Source organism: Phascolarctos cinereus, unplaced genomic scaffold, assembly GCF_003287225.1.
Source record: "Phascolarctos cinereus isolate Bilbo 61053 unplaced genomic scaffold, phaCin_HiC Scaffold_2;HRSCAF=192, whole genome shotgun sequence".
NCBI lineage: Eukaryota > Metazoa > Chordata > Mammalia > Diprotodontia > Phascolarctidae > Phascolarctos > Phascolarctos cinereus.
In genome coordinates, this window is record NW_027555625.1 from 250555670 (window position 1) to 250582632 (window position 26963).

The 26963-nt window shown below is 42.3% G+C and overlaps 1 protein-coding gene and 1 non-coding gene across 2 annotated transcripts in view; both read left to right on the top strand.

The window, feature by feature from the left end:
• The window catches only part of COL20A1 (collagen type XX alpha 1 chain), a 109457-nt gene that overhangs the window by 12624 nt on the left and 69870 nt on the right, over positions 1 to 26963 (top strand). Inside the window, 7 exon segments of the mRNA XM_020981572.2 lie at positions 2941 to 3119; positions 8977 to 9100; positions 12387 to 12565; positions 13425 to 13607; positions 14153 to 14293; positions 15254 to 15324; positions 17828 to 17932. Coding sequence (XP_020837231.1) covers positions 2941 to 3119; positions 8977 to 9100; positions 12387 to 12565; positions 13425 to 13607; positions 14153 to 14293; positions 15254 to 15324; positions 17828 to 17932 — 982 coding nt within the window.
• LOC144456110 (U6 spliceosomal RNA) lies at positions 25091 to 25197 on the top strand. The gene has a single exon (XR_013485011.1). It is a non-coding gene; the product is annotated as a U6 spliceosomal RNA (small nuclear RNA).

Sequence of the window (26963 nt, forward strand, 5' to 3'; positions counted from 1 at the left end):
TAGGGGTGGCATTGGATGGACAGTATATCTAACTCTGTCATTTCTATGCTTTCCTCTCTCCAGGTTCAGTCACTGGTGGCTGGATATTCAGACTGACCCTTATCCTTCTACTGCAGGCCACATATCTGACAATTCTGAGGCTGGAAGGGAAGCATTGTGGGAAGGGGCAGATCCCTGCAGGAGACCCTAGTGTAGGAACCCATCTGTGATGTCTGAGTCAATAGGGACTTCCCACATGTCCACTGGATAGCAGTGAGGCATTTGGGGCGAACAATAGCCGGGGCCCATGCAGCAGAGAGGAAGGGAAGTCTCTGCAAAAACATCCGGGTATTTTTTCCTCTTTCTTCCTCACTCTCCATATGCTGGGGGTGGGGAAATTACCTCCTACAGCTAAGGATTGTGGAATTTAAATGTGACCCTCTAGGCTACAACTTCAGGCCATAAGGCAAGTTGATGAGTGGCAGAATTATGGAGTTAATGGCTTGCCTTCCTACCTGGTAACTCAGTTTGGGTCCTGGCCTCTTAGCGACTGGGCTGCTGGAACTGGACCTTTCATCCTTAACTGGCTGACAGTTTATATCACATTCCTCCCAGATATAGAGAGGTACAACTTCTCTCAGATAAACTCTGATAACATTAAACAAGAGACAACATTGTGAGTACTGGAAAGGCAGGAAGTCCTCAGTTCAAATCCCCTATCTGTCACTAACTGCATGATCCTGGGTAAGTCACTACACCTCTGGGTACCTGAGGCAACACCTGAAGACTTACCTACAAAGACACAGATGTGTTGATGGGGGAGGGGAGGCTTTGGAATTCCCCTTGCTGATGAAATTACAGTTCTTTTGCATTAAGCAAAATCCAGGACAAAATTATACTTGGCCCTATTTGGGATTGAGCTGGGAGACCCTCCAAGATCTGAGGGAAGACAAAGATTTCCTGTGTGAAGGACTGAGACCTCTGTGGCCAGAAACCTGTTTAAGCTGCCTCAGGAGAGGCAGACAGTGTTGGCTGGACTGGGCAAGTGATTGCAGAGTCTGGCTTCAAGCCAACTGAAAACCCCCAGAGATCTCACTTGAGGATGCAAAACCAGTCGGGTAGAAACATGTCCAGGGTATGGCCTGCGTAGCAATAGTCATAACCCATATGTTGTGTCTATGAGTGCCTATATCTGTTTGTGTGTGTGCTGCGGCTGCTGTTTGCTAGTATGGGGTGACGGGGTGTTGACTGTGCATATACACGATTTGAGGGATTGCTTTTAAAATGAGGACATGATTGTTCTTTTTTCTGAGAGCAGGTAAGATTCTGAGGCCCTGGGAGGGATGAAGGTTCTTAATGAAAGAGGAATACAGATCATTGAGGCATGTGGAAAAGCTAACAGAGATGGGGAAAGGTGGGGAGAGAGAGCATGGAGCAGCTGCGCTCTCAGGACCTTGTAAGTTACTTTGTCAGGTCCCATGTTGAAATTATTCATGGTCACAGGGCTATACAGGGTTGTGTGACATTGTAAAAGTGTCTCCCTTAATCTCCATGATCTGAGCAAGAATTAGGGGCATCTTCAGATAGCTGGGGCACCCTCCTCCAGCCTTGTCACAAATTGAGAATTCCCTTCCCCTCCTGTCCCCTGTCATACATGGAGCAAACTTCTAGGTGCTTCAAGGAGAGTGTGACTCATTTTCAGATGTACATAGATGCTGAATGAATGAATGCATGAATGTAGATTTAATGATTAATTGTAGCCATTAATTGTTATTAATATAATTAATCAAGAATTCACCTAGCATCTACATTGTGCTAGGCAATATTTATATACTGAAGGTGTTGTTGTTGTTGAATTAATCCCAGAACTACTTGCCTAAGGCTGGTACCCTCTTTGTATCATCAGTTGATGAAGGCTCAGGGTAATACCACCTTGCACAAAAGCATAGGTAGAAAGGCAAGTGTGACTTTGATATGGCACTTATAATGTATTCCATAGTCAGACAGAAATGCCTTTTAAATTACTTACTGTTGTGTTTTCCCTTCTGTTTGGAAAGTATCTGATTTTTTTAAAAAAGTAAACACTCTTTTGGATTAACTGCTGTTACGTAGTTTTACTTGTTTTTTGATTATCCACACTGGTCCTCCTCTTCATTAAGGTAGTCACTGCAATCTTTATATTTCTGAGGATACATGGACCACCAAGTCTCAGTTTTCAGTGGTTCATCTGTAAAGTGGCCTGACTTTCTGCAAAGAATGTGGGAAGAGAAAGTACATCACTTCTTTTTTTTTAGTGGGGGGTATTTATTTAGTATTTTATTTTTCCCCAGTTGCATGTAAAAACAATTTTTAGCATTTGTTTTTAAAACTTTGAGTTCCAAATTCTCTCCTTTCCTCCCTCCCTACACCTCATCATTGAGAAGGCAAACAATTCAATATAAATTATACAGGTATAGTCATGCAAAACATATCCATAATAGTCATGTTGTAAAAAAAAAATAGACCAAAAAAAAATCCTCAGGAAAAATAAAGTTTCTTTAAAAAAGGTTGCTTCAATCTGCATTCAGACACCATCAGTTCTTTCTCTGGGGATGGATAGCATTTTTCATCATAAGTCCTTCAGAGTTGTCTTGGATTGTTGCATAGCTGAGAATATTAAGTCATTCACAGCAGATCATCTTACAATATTGCTTTTACTTTGTATACAGTATATGCCACTTTGCATCAGCCCATGCAAGTCTTTCCAGGTTTTTCTGAGAGCATCCCGCTCATTATTTCTTATAGGACAATAGTATTCTAATACATTCATATGCCACAACTTGTTCAGCCATTCCCCAATTGATGAGCATCCTCTCAATTTCTAATTCTTTACCTCCAGAAAAGAGCTGCTGTAAATATTTTTAGAACATCACTTCTAAGGGCTCTCCTAGCTCTTCCTCTGCCCTCCTTCATCTGTTTTAGGCTTCGACTTCATGATGGGAAGCTCATCAAGGATCGACGTTATCATCTTCGGACATATCCCAACTGTTTTGTGGCCAAGGAGCTCACAGATTGGCTGATAGATCACAAGGAGGCACCCGACAGAGAAACAGGCATTCGGCTGATGCAGAAACTGATGGACCACTACATCATTCATCACGGTACGTGGTCTCTCTTCCAACTCTCCTCACTTCCCCACTCTTCCATCCCATCTGTAGAGTCCAACAGCTTCACTTCTGAAGGGACAGAGAGGGCCAACCATACTTATGGCCAGAGTAAGTGGGGATCTATGTGGATTGGATAGGGGATGGGTAGAACATTGTGAAGAGCCTCTCCTCCCCTTAGAAAGTTCTCCCCTAGCTTCTTGTATTTGCCTGACCTCACCTTTAATATCCGTATCCTTATTTAATAATCTCCAGTGTCTCATATTTTCACTTGTATCTGGCCTACATCCCTCCTACTGCAGTTGAGTCCCTTTGGATTTAAGATGTGGAGAGGGCTTCTGCTGTGATTGGTTATTCATTTTTCTTTTCTTTTCTTTCTTTCCTTTTTTTTTCTCACAAAAACCATGGCATTTTAAAAATTCCTTCCTCCCTTTCTAGACCTTTTTTTTTTCAATTTGCTTTTGCCTTCATGTTCAAAAATTTCCTCCACCCCCGTGTAGGAAAACACAATGGTTCAGTGTCAGCCTGTGTGTGGCTTTAGTCCTTGGAGCATGACCCACAGACAAGTAGCCAGTATTTCCCTGCATCATCACTGGATTCCAGGGCTTGAAGTTGTGAGAGAGAAAGAGTGTTTTGGTAACGATGCTTTCTCCTGCTGGTGTCTGCTAGTGCTCTGCTCTACTCCTCACCTGAGCTTTCTAAAAAATTGACCCCTCCTGACTCAGCTCCATGCCCAGGATCTGCACAGGGAAGCTGCCCTTTTAACAAGTCATCTTGGAATCCATATGATAATTTCACTCATGTTGAAGTGTTACTGGCTGATGAAGGGTTTAATAAGAGGAGCCTGGAGAAGGCAAAGCTTAACCCAAAAGAATGAAGCTGGGAAAGATCATGGGGTCACAGCTTTAGAGCTTAGTGAGACTTGAGGCCATCTAAGCCAACCTTTCCCCCATCTTTATAGATAAGGAAACTGGGGCCATTTGAAATTAAGTGACTTAGCCAAGATCACACAGTAAGCATCAGAGGCAATATTTGAACCATTGATTATGTGAACGAAGGTATAAACAGCATATTTACCAAATATATAGGTGACGTAAAGCTTGAGAGGAAGGTACCTTGGTACTTCTACCTTGGTAGACTGGAATTATGAGCGAAGTCAAATTTAATAATTTAATAGGGATACACACACACACAATTATACACTTGGATTCAAAAAATATATCTCACAAATATAGGATCAGAAAGGTATGAGCTAGACAATAGGTTCTGTGAAAAAGATCTGAGCTTTTCATCATACAGTAAGCTCAATATGAATCCTGTGACTTCAGAGAAAGTTCCTGTACCATACTGTACTGCCACACATGGTTAATTCAGGCACCAGGCTTCTAGAGGAATTTTTGGGAGTAGGGGGACTTCTAGATACCCTTCTAATGATATCATAGAGGTCAGGCAGTCCTAATAGTTTGCACTTTGGGTCAGGGGATTACATTGTCTCTTTTTTTTTTCTGCTAAGTCACACCTGGGGTATGGGAGGGAAACACTAGGCCCTTGTCTGGTTTGTAAATTCATCTGGAGAATTCCACACACCAGGGCAGGAAGAGGGAGGGAAGAAGGAAGGGGAGAGAGAGAGAGAGAGAGAGAGAGAGAGAGAGAGAGAGAGAGAAGAGAGAGAGAGAGAACACATGAGAGTATGAGGCATATACAAGGTTGTATGGGTGTGAGTATGGAGAGTATGTGTGTGTGTGTTTTTGGCCCACACAGCTTCACAAGCTTGTCTTCCTGGAGGTCTCCTGGGTGGTTCTCCTAAGCTGAGTTGTATGGCCAGGCCATAATTATGGATGAATTATGAACAGAATCATTTGGATGGAACAAGAACCAGCTTTGACCCTTGTTCAGGCCTTGGACTGTGGTCCAGGATGCCAAAGCCACAGAGGAATGAGGCTTGGCTTCTCATTCCTGCATCTTGGACTGTCTCATTTCCCTCACTCTCTGCATGCAAATGACACAGGACTTGGGAAACCGGTTGTCTTAATTTACTCTTTGCCCCTTATTCCTGGAAATGAAAATTATGCCTTCTTTAAAAAAATATATACTGAAGCTCTTTAAAAAAAATTATTGTCATATCCCCATTACTCCTTAGCTCCTCCTACGTATCCTCCTATGTAACAAAGTTCAGTTGATCAAAACAAATAAACACATTAGCCATATCTGACAGTGTATGTCTCATTCAGCACCTATAATCCACCACCTTTCTTCTAAGAGACTAGAGGCTTGTTTTGCTCCTTTGAAGTTAAGATTTGGCACGGAATTGACCATATTTCTGAAGTCTTTCATTGTGGCTTTATTTATGTTAATGTGATCATCAGGCCAATTGCTCTGGTTCTAGAGCTATTCTAAATGACTCCATTTATTCAGGGAGGAGCTGTGGTAGAGAGGGTGCGACTTGACTACTCTTTGGAAGTAGTTATTTTGATTTCTCCCTTCATTTCCTTCTGGCCTACTATTCCTTGCTCACTTACTCCCTCTGCCCCCTTCCTCCTGGGTCCTAGGTCTGACCAGCTCTTTCTGGGAAACACAGAAATCTTATGTAGATATCTAGATGGATGGATGAATGAATGGATGGATATCTAGACAGATTAAACCCCCTTTCAGGCAACAAGTATTTATTGAGATTCTACTGTGTATCCAGGCCACTGTGATCCCTAATGGAAACAAAGAAAGGAAAACAAACAGTAACAACAACAAAACTGTTCCTGTCCTCAAGGAGCTCACTTTCTAATGGGGTTGGAGATGGTGGGGGGAAGACAACTTAGAAACAACTAAATATAAATAAAATATACAGTGTGAACTGGAGGTAATCGTAGAAGGAAGGCATTAGCAGCGGGAGAAATGATCAGGAAAGGCCTCTGGCAGAAGGTGGGACTTGAGCTGGGTCTTAAAGGAAGCCAGGGAAACCATTTTTGAAAATACACACAGTCTGGAAATAGCATGTTCGAAAGTAGGTGTTGCTGGATCACAAAGTATATGTTGGAAGTAAAGTGTAAGAAAACTGTAAAGATAGGAAGGGACAAAGTTATAAAGGGCTTTAAAAGCCAAAGAGATGATTTTATATTTGACCCTGTAGGTAACCAGAGGGATCCATGGGAGTTTTATTGAGCAGAGGCTGGCACAGTCATTCTAGAGCTTTAGGAAGATTACTTTGTACCTGAATAGAGAACGGATTGGAATGGGGAGAAATGTGAGGAAGGGAGATTACTTAGAAGGTGTGAGATGAGGGCTCAAGGGGGCAGCACCCTTGAGATGTGAAGGTAGAAATGACAAGATTTGGCATCAGAATGGACTGAGCATAAGAGAGAAAGGGAGAATGACACTAGGGATGTGGGCTGGGGTGACTGGGAGGACAGTAGCTTCCTCAACAGTAATGGGAAAAGACAGAAAAGGAAAAGTTTGGGGAAAAGATAATGTGTTCTGTTTTGAACATGGTGATTTTGAGATGTCCAAAAGGCAACTGTGATATGAGACTGAAGTTTTGCAAAGAGGTGAGAGCTGGATAGATATATAGATCTGTGGAGAGGTTCACTGACCACCATAGCATAAAGGGAGAAGAAAAGAGGGCCAAGAGTAGAACCTGGGGTTAGGGGGATCCCCATGGTTAGGGAGCATGGGCAGGATGAAGATCCAGCAAAGGAGACCAAGGAAGAGGAATGATGAGATAGGCAGGAGAAAAACCCAGGGAAAGGAGTGGGCACAAAGCTAGAGAGGAGAGAATATCCAGAAGGGACTGATAACAGTGCCAAACGCATCAGAGAGGTCATGAACGATGAAGATTGAAGGAAAGCCATTATATTTATCAATTAAGAGATTATTAATGACCTAGGAAAGAGCAGTTTGAGTTGAATAATGAGCCAGACTGAAGAGAGTTAAGAATGTGAGAGGACAGGAAATAGAAACACCAAGGATAAGCTGCTTTCTCAAGGAGTTTGGGGGAGAAGGCAGAGCCATCTCCAGTTGTCCTGATCCACATCTTTCCGCTGGGTCCACATGACTCCAGAGGAGAAAATGAGGCTGGTGACTTTGCACATCCCTCCCTCATTTAAATCCAATTCACTTGCCTGATATGGCATCTTTACCTCCCTGATCTCATGGTCCTTTTTGAGAATGAAGGACGAACAACCTCTGTGAATAGTAGTAGGAATAGTAGTGAATAGCTGCCCCACTGGGGACCCAATTGGAACTGGCCAGTTAAGCAACACAGCTTCCTTCTTTTCTTTCCTTTTCTTTTCTTTCTTTCTTTTCTTTCTTTTCTTTTCTTTTCTTTTCTTTTCTTTCTTTTTCTTTCTTTTCTTTCTTTTCTTTCTTTTCTTTCTTCTTTCCTTTCCTTTCCTTTCCTTTCCTTTCCTTTCCTTTCCTTTCTTTCTTTCCCTTTCCTTTCCTTTCCTTTCCTTTCCTTTCCTTTCCTTTCCTTTCCTTTCCTTTCCTTTTCTTTTCTTTTCTTTTCTTTTCTTTTCTTTTCTTTTCTTTTCTTTTCTTTTCTTTCTCTTTCTTCCCTCTGTCCACATAGAGTATCACATCCGTACCTGTGGGTGTTCTGCCCAAAGGAATGTAAATATTTATTACTGAAACTTTGCAAGATATCTTGGTATTCACTGGCTAGATTTCTTAAGGAACATGTGCCTTAAACCCAAATCACTCTGGCTCTTATTTATTGGCCAACAATAGGTCCCAGGCCAAGCCCTACTTGGTCATTGTTTGGGTCCTGATTGTCTCTGAGTGAATGTAAATCGCAATTGTTTCAGTTTTGGCCAGAAACTGTGAGGGTCTTTCCCTCCCAGATTGGTTTTTTTTTTTTGACTAGGTAAAAGAGAACATTCTTTGCCTCATTTCTTACCTAACTTTACTTAATCAATGATGGAGCGTTGCCTAAGTCAAACTGAGACCTGTTAAAGGCCTTAGCTTAAAAAGACCAAGGTCTCCTACTACATCAGGGCCATCTCCAGTCACCCTGATCTGTATCTTGCCACTGGACCCAGATGGCTCCAGAGGAATAAGAGGAATAAGTAAGGCTGGTGACTTCGCACAGTCCTCCCTCACTTAAATCCAATTCATTTGCATGTCCTGGCATCACCTCCCTGATGTCACAGGTCCTCTTTAAGAACAAAGGAGCAACAGCAAGGGGAGAAGGGGTTTGGGGAAGGAGAAATATAAAACAATAGCTGGGGAGATGGTCAGATGAGTGAATGTTTTTAAAGGATGGGTGCATTTGTAGGCAGCAGGGGAGGAACCAAAAGATAGTGGAGATTAGTGAGAGTGGGAATGATAGCGGGGGCTATCTGCTGGAAATGATGGGAAGAGATGGGATCAAAGTTTCGTGTAGAGGGATTGCCCTGGCAAGGAAAAGGACCACCTCTTCATAGGAGAAAGGGATGAAGGAGGAGAGAATGGAAGAAGACATCAGCTCAGAGTTTTAGTCGTATTTCTACCATTCACTCTCTTTCTGACTTTTAGTTTTTAATTGCTTTCTTTGAACATTCTTCTCCTGCCATTTGGCTCCTGGGGGTACGGGTTGTCCAAATAAGATCAGCACTTTCCCTGAAAGAAGTATATCCTGTTCTGTGCTAAGGCCAGATTGTGGCCATGGAAGACCAAGGATAGAACGCAGGTGAGCAGCTGATCAGGGTCATTTTTCCATCTGCTCTCATAAACATCTGTTTACTTGCCTGTCTGTCAGTGAATCCAGTGGTCTTTTGATCTGTTTGGCAAGATACTATGCAGATTCTGTTCTGAGTGGGAGGGTGCTACTTGGTTCCTATGGGTGTGGGATGCCCTGAGTGATGCCCATGCCCAACTTCCACAGTGTGTGATGAGCACTCAGACTACAAAGATGCCAAACTGCTGTACCGCTTCCGCAAGGACGATGGGACCTTCCCTTTAAATAAGGATGTCAAGGTGTTTCTTCGAGGCCAGAGTCTGTATGAAGCGTATGTAGCAGTGTGGGAGAGGGGGTGGGGAACAAGGGGAATGTTTGGGGGAGGGGGAAGACTGGGATTGGGATTAATTTCAGCCCTGACATTTTCTCATAGTAGCCCTGGGACCATCAATGACACAAAAGACTCCATTAGCTTTTGTCCTCCTCCTTTCTATACTAACCCCCCTTCCACAGACATTTGTCTATATGTGAGCATGTTCTTGTCTGTGTACTTTCATCATGTCTGTTTAGTATGTATGCATCTGAGCATGTCTCTGTTTAGTGTACATGTGAACATGCATGTATTCATGTGAAAGCTTATGTGCAATGTCCGTGTGAATGCATCACTGCCCTGCGTATATGTCTGCCTTTAGAGTCCATGGGAATATATGTGTATATATATATATATATATATATATATATATATATATATATATATATATATATATATAATATATATATATATATATATATATATATACACACATATATATATACACACACACACATACACACATCATATATACATATATATGTGTGTGTACATGTGGCTGTCTCTTTTGACTATGTTCACATGAATATATTTATACACAATGTGCAGGGGAGTTTGTCAGCATGACCTAAACCAGCTCTTGCTTGTGCCGTCTATCCTTTTCCCTCCTTTCTTTTCTAGAACTTGCCACTTCTACCATCCTATCTCTCTCTTTCAATCTTATACACTATCTTCTTTGTTAATGCTTATATACATGCCCATATTTGTCCCATTCTCAAAAAATTTGATCATGCCAGCCCCTGAAAATATAGTGTTATATCTCTCCTTCCTTCCACAGACAAGTTTCTGGAAAAAAATTGTCTAGACTCATTGCCTCAATTTTCTTACCTCCCACTTACTTGGTTCTTAGGGGTTCAGCTATCACTTGTACACAGCTAACTCTCAGATCTATATATCCAGCCCTTCTCTCTCTCTCTCTCTCTCTCTCTCTCTCTCTCTCTCTCTCTCTCTCTCTCTCTCTCTCTCTCTCTCTCTCTTCTGTACTGCCTCACTCACTGCTTATTGGATTTTTCCAAATGGATAGCCTTTAAGTACCTCACACTCAACTTGTCTAAAATCAAGCTTGTTAATCTGGCCCCAAACTCTCTCTTTTTCCAAATGTTCCATATTTCTGTTAGGGCACTATGATCCTTCCAGTCACTCAGATTCACATACTAGATTTCATCCTTTACTCTATCTCTCACCCCACATATCCAATCAGTTGCAAAGTGATTTAAATTCTACCTCCTTTCTCTCTTCCATACACCTTTTTCTGTTCACATGTCCAATTACTGTAGTTCGGGTCCACATCTTGCCTAAATTTTGGCAATGGTCTCCTAATTTGCCTCACAGTCTCTTTGCTTTCTAATCCATCTTCCACAATCCATTATTTTAATATTCTAAAAGTACACACCTGCTTAAACTCCAGCATCTCCTTCTTGCCTCTAGGATAATATATAGCCTTCCTTTGGCATTTCAAGCCCATCTCAACTGGCTCCAGTCTTTTCTTCCAGGATTATAACACTTTACTTGTCTTTCACAATTCACCTTCCACGCAAGCAGACCTATTTGAAGTTCCTCATATACAACATGCTATCTCTCATATCCATGGCTTTGCATAACCTGATGACACACTATGCCTAGAATTCTGTTCTTATGTCTGCCTCTTAGAATATAACCTTTAAGATTTAGCTCAAATTCCATACTCTACAAGAGGTCTTTCCTGATTTCTCTAGTTAGTGCTTCCCCTGACCCAAAATGACTTAGCATTCATACTTATTTTGTATATTTCTCTTTATATATGTTGCTTTCTCTAAATAGAATGTAAGCTCTTTGATGCCTGGGGACTGTTCCATTTTTTCTTTGTATCCTGGCATACAAGTGCTAAATTGATTTTTATGCAATTTAATTGAATGGATAAGGATGGTCTGGTGGCAAGAATGGTGGATTTGGAGTCTGAGAGCCTGGGTTCAAATTCCAGCTCTGTCACTTACTACATACTGGACATACTACATACACGTCATCTCTTTGGGCCTCAGTTTCCCCATCTATAAAAGGAGGGTGTTAGACTAGTTATCCTCCAAAGTTCCTTTCGACTCTAAATTCATGGTCCCATGATCTGTAAAATGAGGGTTTATCTCTCAATCTATGACTCCATATCTGCCTGCTAGTGCCCATGCAAATAAATGGGCAGTATACACGTGTCTGTATACTATCCAAGGGAACATGTGTTTGAACAGTTGAGCATTGAGTAGGTGTGTATATCGTGCATGTGAGTTCACTCCTGCCTGTAGTGTTCATGTGAGCTGCATTTGCATGACATATGCTTGTGATCGCCTGTGTGTGTGTGTGTGTGTACCTGTCTTTCCTATCTTTACTCCAGTTTTCTGAGTAGTATTTTTAGAGGAACGGCTGGCCAGAGGATCCATAGGCTTGGGGCTCCCTCTGCTGACCATGTCTAAGAATACAGGCAGCAGGTAATTATCCTTGCTCCATCATTCTACTGGGGATGCTAAAGAACAGCCCCTCTGGTGGCTGGTCCTGGAGGCCAGTGTGCCAACGTACCCACCTTGGCAGCACTGGGAGAGAATCCTAACCTGAACCAATGAGATTTAGCCTTCTTCAGTGAGGTGTCTGGGTCCTGGATGTAGAATACTCACCAGAGTGTTTGGCAGAGAAGTTTCCTACTTATTTCTGTCCAGCTGGAAATACACACACACACACACACACACACACACACACACACACACACACACTCTCTCTCTCTCTCTCTCTCCAAAAAACCTGACATTCCACACACTTGTAAAAAGCTTTGTATTTTTTACAGACATTAATATCATTTTCTCCTCAGAATAGCTCTGTGAAGTAGACAGGTTATGCATTATTGTCCCAATTTTATAGATAGAGAAACTGAGGGTCATTTTCCTTAGTCACATAATTTAGTAGCAGAGCTGAAACTGGAGTCCAACTCAGCTGACTCCTAATATTTTTGCTTTAGCACATGACCTTCCCTGAACTTTGATTCCAGCTCTACTACAAATTTACTGTGTGGCTTTGGGAACCAATCACTCCCTCTCTTCTTTAGAATGAGGATTCGAATACCTGTTGCCATGCCCACCTCACAGTGGATCTCCAAGGATGCCATGGAAGTCCAAGAAACTAATGGATTTAAGAGCATCTTATATTACAAAGAAGAAGAATTATTAAAGAAGGGCTGGGGAATACAGGGTGGGAGATATCCTCACTCCAATGTGGCCTCTCTCCTTAGGTTGGTGAGTGCAGATGGTTCAATCCTTAAAGTACGGGAGGAAAAGTCTGTCAGGTACCAGCGAGCTTTCATGGGCTGTGAGATGGTGGACTGGCTCACTCAGGAGGGAGAGGCAGCCAGCAGGAAGGAGGCTGTGGAGCTGTGTCGGACCCTCCTGGAACACGGGATCATTCAACATGGTGAGGGGGAGAAAAGGATAAAGGACAAGGAGATTGGTATGGAGGGGCAGTTTGGGGGGACTTAATAAAGTCAGGGAAGTGTAGCTTCCTTGCTCTAAACCTCACTCTGCTTCTCCTATAATGTGGGATGGCTCCTATAGTTTAAAAGAGTTGCAATTAATATCCTTAAGGAATGCAACACTAATGGTGGAATTTCAGACACCAGAAAACAATGAATCCTTTAATAAGTCTTTACTGCTGGCTCCTGTAGGGCCAATTCTATCCTCTGCTATACTGTTGTGGAAACAGACAAAGGAGAAGCCCAAGCCTTGCCGTCAGATAGCTCCCTCTAGCTGGGGAGACCAAGCTTTTACACATGGAACAAGATGAATCAAGAGAGTTTGTGATCCAGGGTTCGTTGTGTGAGAAAACAGTGATCAGAATTGTAGGAGTCCAGAGAAGGGGAATGTCAATGAGGGCATGAAGTAGCATTCTGGGTCAAATATGGGATGATAAATATAAAGATGAAATGAACTTTTGAGGCCATTGAATCCCACTCCCTCATTTTATATGAGGTAGCTGAGGCAGATAGAGGTTAAGTGACTTGCCCAAGGCCTCATAGCTAGTAAGTATCTGAGGTGGAGTTTAAACATAGGCCTTCCTGACTCCAACTGCAGCACCCAGAGGAAGGGCTCCTTCACAAGGGAGCAGAGCTGATTGGTTGTTGGAGAGATGTTTTGGGAGCAGGAGACCTTCCAGTACTCATGTCATAAGTGGCCACAGAAGAGGCTTAGCCTGGAAGGGAAAGAGAAAGAGGCAATAGGGCGGTGAGGCAGGGACCTTCTCCAGCCTTTGTGACCTCCCCTCTCTCTCTGCCCAGTCTCTACCAAGCACCACTTCTTTGACAGCAATCTCCTTTACCAGTTCCGGATCAACTTCCGTAGGCGGCGGCGGCTGACAGAGCTTCTGACTGACAACATCCGAGCTGTCCCTGAGAGTCCTGATAGTCCCTTCTGTCTTCGAAAGCTCAACCCTGACCAGGGCAATACCAGCTTCCTTTCAGGTAACTGGGCAGGGTGTCCAGTCCCTCAGGGGAGGGATGATACTTGGCACCTTGGTACCAGTTCTCAGTTCTCCACAAAATGGCCTTATCTTTTTGCTCTCTAGCTGAGTATCAGACTTCTGAAAATAGGGCCATGCCACAAATGTCTCAGAGACAGGCAGAGAAGTAATGCTTTTATATACATACATACACACACACATACATATATGTATATATATATACACATATATGTATATATGTATACATATATGTTTGAACATGAGTACTGTACATATTGTATGTAAGCCAATGGAGTTATAGATTATCTATGATTCTGTCATTTATTCAATGTGAAAATACCCAGAAATGCTCTAACCCAAACCCCTGCTGCCAGGTGTAGCTATCTCATCCAGAGAAAGTTTTGGACCAGTCTATCCATCAGGGTACACATCTCAGTGAAAAATGGGATCTAGACTGTGCCCTGGTGGGAGCAGGCAGGCCTCTCTGAGGTTAGTTGCTTTCTTCTAACATCCTCTCAAACCATGCCTTATTTTTTTTTCTTCCAGTTCAGCCTAACAAGGAAATCAAAGTGGTCTCAGCTGTTAGGAGAAGCAGTGTCACCAGCCTAGCAGGGGGAGCTGGCCCCTACTATAACAGTCCCCCTCTTCTGGGGCTCCCACCAGGCTCTGAGTGCAACCCTAAGTCAGGTAAGGCTCCCCATCCATCTCTTGGTCTACATCACTCAACAATTCAGTGGTGTGGTGTAGGAGAAAGAGCCCTGAAGTCCACGTCAGAAGATTGAGGTCTATTTCTTTGTCTGTCACCCACTTGCTGTGTGATCGTGGACAAGTTGAACACAAACTGCATCAGCTGACCTTATCTCTGTGGCTCTTTTAAGGGGGATCTAAGTACCACCCACCAACAATTTAGTTCTTCAAAGCACCATTAGGTGGCATGACTAGAGGCGCAGAGTTCCAGGCTTGGAGCTGAGAACTATTGTCTATATCCTGGTGGTATCAGATGCTATAAGTGGGGTGAGGCAGATATGATTTTGGCTAACCCACGCAGTCACACAGACACAGTCATAAATAGATAAACAAACACTAATATCACAAACTCCCAAATGTAGACATATATACATACACATGCAATATTACATGTGCTCATACGAATGTCCAGTTACAGACCATTCTATATAGAATGCCCTGTTGTCAGGGACTATGTTTTATCTTTCTCAGTATCACCCAGAGGAACCTGGCATGTATTGGTCATGAGTGAATGAATGAATGACACATTGCTAGTGCCAAAATTGGAGATTCTGTGTTATAGGCAAGGCTTTGCCAAAACTTGTGGCTCTTTTTCTTAGAATGCAAATCTCTGGGTCTTTGGGCCAGGATTCCCCTCCCCAGGTCTTCATGGGTACCTGGCTGTGATAGGTTGAGTGTCTATTTGTCTATCCCAAAGACAGGCCACCTTCTTAGTAAGGTAAGGGAATGTTTCCCCTACCTGAGATAAAAGTTGAAGAAAAATTAAAAGTCATGACCAGGGTTGGTGAGCTTCACTGGGACAAAAGGGTGAGGTCATTCCTTATTACTTTCTTTTTTTGCCTTATTACTTTCTATGGGCCTTCTTGAACTCTAATTAAATGACCCCTTCTTCTACATCAGTGCTGAAGAGACAGGTAACCAGTGAGGAGCTATTGTCCCCAGGAGCCCCCTATGTGAAGAAGACTCTAACAGTAAGTGGACAGTTGTAAATAGAAATCCTGGCACCTAGAGAAGATTTGATTGGGAAGGCTGAGTTGCAGAGGATAATCTAACTATGGATGCAGTCATGCTGGGAGAGGGGTGGTCTGTCTGGGAGGAAATCTGGCCCATACCTTAGTGGTTACTGGGGATAAAGGTAAGTCCTAGGGCAGGCGAACAATGGAAAGGGAACTCTAGAGGTGGAGCAGTCATGCATGCTATAGATGGGTTGGTGTACAGAGTGAAAGAAGTCATTGTAGGGAAGGATCTTTTTGGGAGGAATAACAACCCCTTCCCAAATCATTACCCCCATCAGCTGCCAGTGTTGATGCCCTGGCTCAAAAACTACATTTCCCAATGTTAGATTTGAGTATGTGTCCTTGAAGCCCTGAAGGGCAGGAAGTTGAGGGAGAGTCTAGAATGACTCTTTGTGAAACCATTCTGCTGTACCTGCCCTCTCTCCTCCCTTTCCCTTCTCTACCTGCACTACTATCCTTATCTTTTTTAAAACTTCCCCTCACTTTATTGTAGGCAAGTAGGAAGCTGAACAATGTAACGGAAAGAACATTGAGTCAGGAAGGAAAACTGGGCTCCAGTCTCAACCATCCACTATGTGACCTTGAGGAAGTCATTTCCCTTTCTCTAGAACTCAAGTTTCTTCATCTGTAATATGAAAAAGTTGGATTTGATGATTGATCTCTGAGCTCAATTTCAGCTCTGAAATTTTGGCAGCTCTATAACTTAGGTCAGTTTGACTGAACAAATTGTTAACTCCCCCTGTGTTGATGTCAACTTTGGGAGGGCTGTAGCCAGTGGCTTCAAGGGCATATTGCATGGTAGATCAGGTGCTGGAGCTGGAGTTAGCAGTCCTGAATTTAAATTCTACTTTTGAAACCTATTAGCTGTAGGACAATGGATAGGTCACATAGCCTATCCGAACCTCAGTTTCCTCATCCATAGAAGGGTAATAAATAGCTTCTGTTACTTCCTTCAAAGAGGTGTTGTAAAGAAATTGATATGCAAATATGAATTTTAATATTACTTGTCTTTAGCTCTGTGCTGGTCATGATTTTTATCTGTTACTTGGATGAAGGCATCGATGGTATGTTTGTCAAAGTATTTGAAGATGTGAAGCTTGTAGAGATGGCTAACAAAAGACTTTGATAGGCTAGAAAGAGGAACAGAGTGAAATAAGATGAAATTTGATAGGGATGAATATAAGCTTCCACCTTTGGGTTCAAAAAATAAACTTCACAAATTTAGGATGAGAAAGGCATGGCTTTGCAATAGTTGTTTTTTTTTCAAAGATCTTTGAAAAATATCTGAGGGTTTTAGTGGAGCAAGCTCAGTATAAGTCAATAGTACAACATGGCAGCCAAAAAGCCAATGCTATTTTAGGCTATATTAAGAGAATGATCATATCCAAAAAAGAGAGAGAATAGTTCTGATATTCTTTGCCCTGGTCACCCATATTTAGAGTACTGTATTCAATTCTGGGTGCCATTTTTTAGGAAGGACATAAATAACTTAGAAAGTGTCCAGAAGAGGGTGATCAGGATAATGAAGGACTGGAAAACAGACCATACAAGGATCAGCTGAAGGAAGGAATCAAGGATGTTTGGCTAGGAGAAAAGACCTAGAGAAGACACGGCCATCATCTTCAATTATTTGAAGGGCTCTCAGGTAGAAGGAATAGGCTTGTTTTGTGTGGCCCCATAGGACAGAGCCAGGAGTATTAGGTGGGAGTTGCAAGCAGGCAGATGTAGGCTTGATGTTAAGTAAAACCATATTTATAGAAAAATGTATTTAAGTAAAAACTTCCTATTAGAGCTGTTCTAAAATGGAAAAGTAGCGACTTCACCCTCATTGGAGGTCTTTAAGCAGGGGCTGGATCACAACCTGCTGGAGATGTTTTAGGGAGGATTTTTAATCAGGTATAGTCTTGGAGATCACTTTTGGTCCTTAGATTCCATAATTCTTTGTGCCAAACCTCAGGCTAAGCACTGCAGGGCAGAAAGAAAGAAGAGAGGTAGCCCTGCCCTCAGGGAGCTGGCAGACTAGTTGAAAAGGGACAAGATCCATGATCCAGGAGGGGAGTATTGACCTTTCCTTTCCCTACCTTTCTCCTCCTTCCTCTTGGTTCCACTTCATCTTTCCCGTCTTGCTTTCCTCTTTGTCTTTTGGGTAATGGGGCCTAACAGCTTGACACTTTGAGCTGGCACAGGAACTTTGAGGCTGGTAGTCCCCTAACATTGTATCATAGTCACAGAACCAAAAATTTAGACCTGGAAGAGGCCATTAGAGGCCATCTTGTTCAACCTTTTCATTTTACAGATGAAGAAATAGGCCTAAGGAGGTAAAATGACTTGCCTGAGATCCATCTGACAAGACAGTAAATGTCAGAGTCAAGATTTGAAGCCAGGTCCTTTGATCCCAAATCCAACCCTCTTTCACTTTACCACTTTACCACAATAATCTTTTGCCTTCTCCTTCCAGATTGTAGGGGATGCTGTGGGTTGGGGGTTTGTAGTCCGAGGAGGAAGACCCTGTCACATCCAGGCTGTGGATCCTGGAGGCCCAGCTGCTGCTGCAGGCATGAAGGTACATCAAGAATGGGTCCTTGGGGAGACTTGAGCTCTTTCCCATGCATTTATTTTCCTGTAATCTTGTCCCATGGCCCTTGAGAGGTTGAGCTGAGGGATGGGTGCTGTGATCTTGGGATTGTACTTGTGTGCAGTTTACTGTCCCTTATCAAAGCCATTCATGACAGTAATTGAGTCAAACACTGACACAGGCTAGAGTCCTGCAAGGAAAAGCTAGGAGTCGTGGAGTGCTTTTCTATACTTCTTTTCCATTTTCCTCTCTTTTTCCATTCCTCTTTTCCCTTCCTTTCTCCTCTCTTCCCTTTTATTCTTTCCCTGTCCCCTTCCCTTCCCTTTTCTTCCATATCTCTTTCCTTCCCCTTCCATCATATCCCTTCCTCTCTCTTCTCTTCCCTTCTCTCATCCCTATTTTTTTCTCCACTCCTCTCTTCAGAGTTAAGAGGAAAAAAGGAAAACAAAGCAGAGAGAGAGAGAATGCTTGAAAGTACAACACGGTCAACCAGATGCAACAAGGCAAGTTGCCTTTGGACCAACTGACTACTGGTTCGATATAAAGAGAAAAAAAAGATTTGATTAAAAATACCTTAAAACATTGGCTTCTTGGAATTAGGTGGAAGTAAGATGGAATCCCACCTTTTCCATTGCCAACTGGGCCCACTCCTGGTAAGTCAGGCCCAAGTGTCTACCACATGAAAGGCAGCATTTCATAGTGGAAAGGACACAGAGACTAGAAATCAGAACACCAGGATCTTTGTTGTGGGTCTATGACCTAAAGCCTTTCCTCCTTTAAGAGCAGGTATATCCTATTAACCCTTGACCCTTGGAAAGGCTCCACAAGGCAGGGTCATCTGAAGTCTTTCCCAAGATTCTGCTGAGCACATGGCTCAAGATCCTGTAGGGGAGAATGAGCTTTCTGGGAGAGGAGGTATATAGATCTCCTGTCTCAGTGCAGTAGATCTGAGCTGAGAGACTGCCTGATAGGAAAGGAGGCACCCATCTAGTAAAGAAGTATAAATGAGATGATTTTGGAGCCAAGAACCTCATCGCATCACATTTAAACCAAATAAACAGACATAACCCCTTCCCCCTGTAGACCTGGTCTGGCCTTAGCAAATACTCCAGGGATGCAAACCAGAAGAGCCAGATGGCTTTGACACACAGACCTGGCTGTTTCAAGAAGATATGGCCCATTTTCCCCCACTTCATTGTGCCCAAGGTCCTCTTTCTCTCCAATCCAGGTATGCCAGTTTGTGATCTCAGTGAATGGCATTTTGGTGCTACATCTGGACTACCAGACGGTCAGCAACCTCATTGTGACAGGGCCACGGACACTGATTATGGAGATTATGGAAGACATAGAGTGAAGGAAGCCTGAGGGCCTCCTTTGTCAACCTTCCCCTGGCCCCTCCCCAGTGCCTGACTCCCCTTGCCAATCAGGATGAACCATAAACAGGTTGTCAAAAACCCCAGACTAAAATGTATTCAGGGTAGGAGACATAACTAGAGAGAAACTCCAAAGCCCTGGGAATGACGAAGTTGCCCCTTATATAAACATTTATTGAGTACTTACTATGTGCAAAGCGCTCTGTTTGGCATTGTGGTGGATACAGAGATGGGTAAAACATGCTCCTGCCCTCAAAGAGTTTGCAATCCAGTAAGGAGGATATTGTGTATGTGTGTATGCATGCATGTATGTGTGAATACACATACATATAAATATCACACACACATATATGGGGGTATATATATATATATTATATATAGTATATGTGTGTATGAATAGATACAGTAGAAGGCAGGATATGATTAAAGACCATAAGAGAGATTCAAATAAACAGTTTGAAGAAGTCAGAGAAGAGGAAGATCACTTCTGTTTAAAGAGATTGACCCTGGATGCGTCATAGACAAGGTAGCCTTTTTACCAGGAACTTTCCGAATTGATCCAGAGCTGCCTTTTGCCTGTGGTGAGGAGGGTGACCAGAGATGGACTAGATACGGCACAAACCTTCTTTCAACTTAATGAAATGTAATGTGGTGTAGTGGAAAGAGCATTGGACTAGACACCTGACCACCAGGGTCCCAGTAGTGACTCAGACCTCCATTAACTTGGCTCTGCAACCTGGGGCTAGGTATTTCCCTCCTCTGAGCTTCAGTTTCCTAGCCTAGAATGGGGATGTTAATTCCCACCCCGCCTCCTCACAGGGCTGTTGTGAGGCTCAGTGAGACACATCTGTAAATGTACCTTGCAGAATTAAAAGGGCTATAAGAAGATGAAGCCCACACTGCTGAAGCAAGAGTGAACTGAGGGATGGAAAGAGTCTGAAGCATGAAGGGAGGGACTGCCCCTGCCCCAGCCCCTGGAGGTGACTGCCCCACTTTCCGAAGACACAGTCAAAGACAGACCTTGGGCCCTTTTACCATCTGGCCATGACTTTAGTCTAGCACACCACCTTTTGCTGTCATACCATAGGAAGCAGAGCCTGGGTCTGAAGACAGAGGGCGAGAAGTCATGGTCTCCTGTGTCTTTCAACCCTCAGAGCTTGTGTCTAGGACTTCATGACACATATTGGAAAAAGCTCTCATGGCATGGCATCTTCTTGTCATTCTTTAGTGGCCTCCGTACTTTGGGCCTGTGTCAACAGCTCCAGCAGACCCAGAGCATTCTGTAGGCATGTTTCTCACATCTTACACAAGCATAACCAAATGAGAAACTAGGGAAAGCTATGGGGGGGGGGAAGCAGGTAGGAGGTGTAGTGGGTAGAGCACTGGCTCTAGAGTCAGGAGGACCTGAGTTCAAATCTGGCCTCAGACACGTAATACTCACTAGCTGTGTGATCCTGGGCAAGTCACTTAACCCCATTGCCTAACCAAAAAAAAAAAAAGCTATAGGGAAAATAAGATTTTTTTTTCCATAATGATAGAACCAGACCAAGGGAGGCTCTGTGCCAGCAGGAGAAGTGCTCTAACCAAGACATGACCAGAGTTTAAGAGTCTAGGTCAAACCAATCCCTCAGAAAGTATTATTTTCCCTAATGTTGCTATTGACACTTTTTTTTCCTTGCTTCTTACATTGGGATCATTTTCTTATATACCCCACCTCTCACTAAACTGAATCCTTCCTTGTCATAAAGGAAATCAGTTAAGCAAAGCCAACCTGTACAACAGCTGTGTCTGTTAGTGTAGGCCACATTCCTTGCCAGTAGTCCCCCACCTCTCTTCTAAAAGAAGGTTTCATGTTACATCCTCTGTTCTCCAACAGATTGTTCATTAAAATCAGTCTAAGTTCAGTAGTCTTTGAGTGTCGTTTTCATTTGCACTATAGTAGTCACCTATGGTAGTGTTTGTTGTTCTAGTAGTGTTGCTCCCTTCATTCTGCATCTCTTCATCCTAGTTTGCCCATGTTTTCTTGAATTATATTCATTTATTCATTCCCTTTCTTCCTTTTTCTTTTTCTTTACCTTTTTCTTTTTTCTCTTTCTCTTTTTTCCTTTCTTTCTTCCTTTTTTCTTTCCCTCTTTTTTCTTTCTTTCCCTTTTTTCCTTCCTTCCTTCCTTCCTTCCTTCCTTCCTTCCTTCCTTCCTTCCTTCCTTCCTTCCTTCCTTCCTTCCTTCCTTCTTCCCCTTTCCTCTCCTCCACTTTCCTCCTTTCCTTCTCCTTTTTTTTTTCTTTATTTACCCAACCTTCTTACTTCTTCAGTATAGGAAGCTCCTAATAAGAAAACTCTTCCCATGCTGATCAGCACCTGTTTTGCAGTCCTAGAGAGTTGCCTGGGGGTGGGTGCTGGCAAGTTAACTAACTTGCTCAGGGCCACCACAGCCACTATGTGTCAGAGGAAGGACTTGAATTCAGATCTTCCTGACACCAGGGCCCGCTCATTGGGTGCTACCCCACGGTAGAATAATATTCTACTGCATTCATACACCATAGTCATTAAACAATTGATAGTCACTTGTGTTGTTTGGAACTTTTTTTGGTTACCACAGCATAAAGTTATGAATATTTAATGATATATGGCATCTTTTTATTTCCTTATCATTAACCTTTGTTTTATAAAAGTATGTGTGTGTGTGTATGTGTGTGTATGTGTGTGTACACATATGTATGTATTTTGTTTGGAACTTTTTTTGGTTACCACAGCATAAAGTTATGAATATTTAATGATATATGGCATCTTTTTATTTCCTTATCATTAACCTTTGTTTTATAAAAGTATGTGTGTGTGTGTATGTGTGTGTATGTGTGTGTACACATATGTATGTATTAGTCCAGTTGTAGGATGACTGAATCAAAAGGGTATGAACAGTTGAGTAACTTTAGATGGTGTTTTCTTCTGTATGTGTTGGGTGGGGGTGGGAGGCATGATCAGCAGTAAAGCAGTAAAGTGAGAGCACTTTTCCTGCCCCCTCTCTCCCCTACACTCCTAACTTCATGTTTCTCAGAATAGAAAGTTCTGATTCCACTTTTCTCCTTCCACATCCAATTTCCTGCTCCTAAAATTTTGACTCTACTTATTGTAATGATAGTGGGAGGAACACTGGCCTGGAAACCAGGAGATCTGAGAGTCCCAACTCTCAGCTGTGCCACTTACTAGCTATTGAACCTTGAATACATGACCTGAGTCTTGGTATTTTCATCTGTAAGATGGGGATAATATCTGCTATCCACCTTCACAAGGCTGGTAGCAGGATAGCAGTTGTGAGATAATGGATGTGAACCTACTAACCACAATGGACATTCCTGGAGTCCTTGATAAAGCACTTTCTTTAGGAGCCTTTACAGTATGTAGGTACTACAAGTATCATCCTTATTTTATAAATGAGTAAAGAGACTCAGAAAGGTTAAATGACTTTCTGAACTTCTCAAGAAGAGTCAGAACTGGGACTCAAACACAGATCTTCTGACTTGAGACCAATGTGCTTTCCATCATAACACTGCCTCTATGCAAATATAAGGTGGTGTTATTATTATCAAGGAAGCTAGGTGGTACAGTGGACAGAGCATTGTGCCTGCCATTAGGAAGACCTGACTTGAAGTCCAACCAACTAGCGTGTGACCCTGGGCAAGTCACTTAACTTCTATTTGCCTCAGTTTCATCATCTGTAAAGTGGAGACAGGATGGTTGTGAGGATCAAATGAAATTTGTAGAGCCCTTAGCACAATGCCTGGCACACAGTAGACACTACATAAATGCTTATTCTCTCCCCTTCCACACACACAATGTTCTCAATTTCCTCAACTATAAAATGAGGGTAATAATAGCACCTACCTCCCAGGGTTGTTGTGAAGATTAAATGAGATAATATTTGTAAAGGGTTTTGCACAGTCCCTGGCATATAATAGGTATTATGTAAATGCGAGCTATTATTGTTGTTGTAGTGGTGATGGTGATGATGATAATGATGATGATGTCAGAAATAATTGGGAAGCAGAACTGCCTGGTATGTGTAGCTGGGGGTAGGGGATTACCTTCCTTGTGTGATTACAGAAATCAGGAAAGGAAGGACTTTCTGCCCCCAAGTGTTTACTCTACCTTCTGGCTGATACCTGATACTCTGTTAAGACGGAACAGTATTTTTCCATAGAAGTGATAGGCAAAGGAACTGGACCTATGCTTTCATCGATACAGGAGACTCCTAGGTGAAGAAAGTTCTTCTCCCAATTCAGGTCAGAACTATGAAATTTATAGTCTTAGACATCAAGGACACTGACTGAGAAGTTAAGTGATTTGCCCAGAGTCACACAACCAGTGTGTCAAAGGAGTAACTGGAACTCAGGTCTGCCTGGTTTAGACACTAGCTCTCCATCCCCTACACTATGCTGCTTCTCTGTAGTGGTCAGGCATATACCCCATATACATAACCTGCTAGTCGATGTAATGACTTAACCTTCACACTGAGGTAGGAATGCATCCTTTTTTCAGAACAAGGAGGGGGGTATGGGGAACTTTCAGAGCAAATCAAGAGGCATCAAGATGTCCTGAAAAGAGACAATACCAGGATTGGTGGAAGGAAAGAAAGAAGGGAGAAAGAGGATAAACAGAGTCTGAGAGCTCAGAATCAAACTTTGCTAACCTGATCATTTTCCCCAAGGGATCCCCAAACTAATAATTGGTTGATTCACTGAGTTTCCCACAGTGCCTGCTTTGGGAAATGATATCATCCCAAACAATCAGTACGTTCCACGGCGCACTACACATGTCAAGTACCTCAGTTCAGCCTCTGAGACTGAGATGCAACAGAGTATGGATCAATTTTGGCTGCCTGTGCTAATTTTGGCCTGACAATCAACACCAAAAAAGCAGAGGTCCTCCCAGCCAGCACCACACCATCCACATGTAGAAGCATTGGTCACAGTAAATGGAGAAATTTTGAATGCAATAGATAAGTTCACTTAACCTTGGCAGTATGCTCTCCAGAGCTGTCCACATACATGATGAGGTTGATGCATTCATTGCCAGAACTAGCTCAGTGTTTTGGGAGTCCCTGAAAGAAAGTCGGGGAGAGAAGAGGTATCAGGATGCATACCAAACTGAAGGTCTAAAGAGCCGTTGTGTTGACTGCATGGTTGTATGCCTGTGAAACCTGGACAGTCTATCAGTTCTATACCAGAAAACCAAACTGCTTCCACTTGAATTGTCTCAGGAAGATCCTGGTGATCACTTGGCAAGATAAGGTACAGGATACTGATGTCCTCTCTCAAGGTGAACTGCCAAGCATTTGAACTGTGCAGAGAGTGCAACTTCTTCCAATGGAAGGGACTCATTATTCAAATTCACACTTACCAAAAGATGGAGAACTCACACAAAGTAAGTGCTCACATGGTGGCCAGAAGAAGTCAGAACGACATTCTTAAGGTATCTACAAAGAACTTTAATATTGACTGTGAGACATGGGAAATGCTGGCACAGGACCACTCACCATGGCATGCTCATATCAAGAAGGTGCTGTACTCCATGAGCAAAACAAAATTGTGCAAGCACAAAGGAAACATGAGCTGCACAAATCCAGAGCTACTTCCACTCTAAATGTTCTAATGGACTACTTATACCCAATCTGTGATAGTACCTTCCGAGCTTGTGTTGGTCTGGTCAGCCACAGCCAAACACACCATACCCGATGTTGTGATGTTATTGGTCTTCTTCAAAATCGAAGACCAAGTGCTTGCTTCAGCAGCACATATACTAAAATTGGAGCGATACAGAGAAGATTAGCATGGCCTCTGCACAAGGATGACACGCAGATTCGTGAAGCGTTCCATATTAAAAAAAAGAAAAAGAAAAAAACAAAATCGAACACCAAACAACAACAGCACATGTCCCATTGCTCTATGCTGTGGGGATGACACAAGGTAGATACTTTCTGCCTTAGAGGAGTTCACAGTCTGCTTTTATTTCCTGTCTCCATGTCTATGCTCAGGCTGTCACCCATTTACCTCTGTCTGGTTGTATCCCAAGTTTCCCTCAAATCAGTATAGTTGCCTATACTGATTTTCCTTGTCCAATTGCTTGTACCCTTTTCCCAAAACTACTTTTTATATATTTTGCATACAAAGAATATGCTATTTTCAACTACTTTCAAAACTATTTTTCAAAAACTATTTTCAACATACTTTGCATTTCCTAACCCATGTTCATGTTGTCATCCTTCTCCAATGGAAGGTAAGTTCTTTGAAGGTAGGGACTATTTCATTTTTTGTTTTTGTATCTTCAGTGCTTGGCACTTAATAACCATTTGAAAATACTTGTTGAACAAATAAATGAATGCTCAATGAGAAGAAAGTCCTCACATATCTGAGAAGCCAAACAATGGGGAGTCAAGTCATGCTAAGTTGGTGAAACAGAGATTAAGGCTCATAGATTTAGAACTCTAAGGAGCCTTACAGGTCATCTAGCTTCACTCACTCATTTTATAGGTCAGAAAGATGAAGCCCAGAGTATTGCCCCAATGCAGGTATTAAGTGTCAGAGCTTGTGTTAGAACTCAGATGCTCTAACTCTAAATCCAAATGAAATTCAAAAAATAAGGATGTAATTTTAGCATGAAGAAGGACTTCCTGGAAGAGGAGTGACTTCAGCTTGTTCTTATTTTAGGACATATTTTACAGTTGTTTTTTTTTTCTGTGTGCAAATGTTTGGAGTTTTGGTTAAAGTTTTTATTCTGCTGTGTGTATTATCTTTTTGTACCTGAATCTCTCTGTCTCAGTTTGAGAGCTTCATGAGGGCAGGATGATTCTGAAGAGCTCAACAGGTTTGATAATGTGATTAATAAAGACCTGTTACCAAAGAGTTTGAGTTCCAACGTCTTGAAAATGCCATTGTCCAAACAGATTAAAAAAAACCAACAAAGAAAAAAAAGGAAATGGACCTATTTGTGCAACAATATAGCAGCTCTTTTTTGTGGTGGCAAAGAATTGGGAATTGAGGGGATGCCAATCAATTGGCTGAACAAGTTGTGGTATATGTTTGTGATAAAATACTATTGTGCTATAAGAAAGATGAGCAGAATTCTCTCAGAAAAACCTGGATTTATGTGAACTGATGCAAAATGAAATGAGCAGAACCAGAACAGTGTAACAGTAACAGCAATACTATGTATATATGATAGTCCACTGTGAATGACTTAGCTCAGTAATACAATGATCTAAGGCAGTTCTGAAGCACTTATGATGACAAATGCTGTCTACTTCCAGAGGAAGAACTGATGGAATCCAAAGGCAGATTGAAGAATACTTCTTTTTTTAAACTTTCTTTATTTTTCTTGTTTTGTTTTGTTTTTCCTCTGTGCTTTCTTTCACAAAATGACTAATATGGAAATATGTTTTGCATGACTACACATTTATTTTCAGTCATTTCAGTCATGTCTTCATGACCTCATATGGAGTTTTCTTGGCAAAGGTACTGGAGTGATTTGCCATTTCCTTCTCCATCTCATTTTGCAGATGAAGAAACTGAGGCAAACAGGGTTAAGTGACTTGCCCAGGGTCACATAGCTAGTAAGTGTCTGAGGTTGGATTTGAACTTTCTGACTCCAG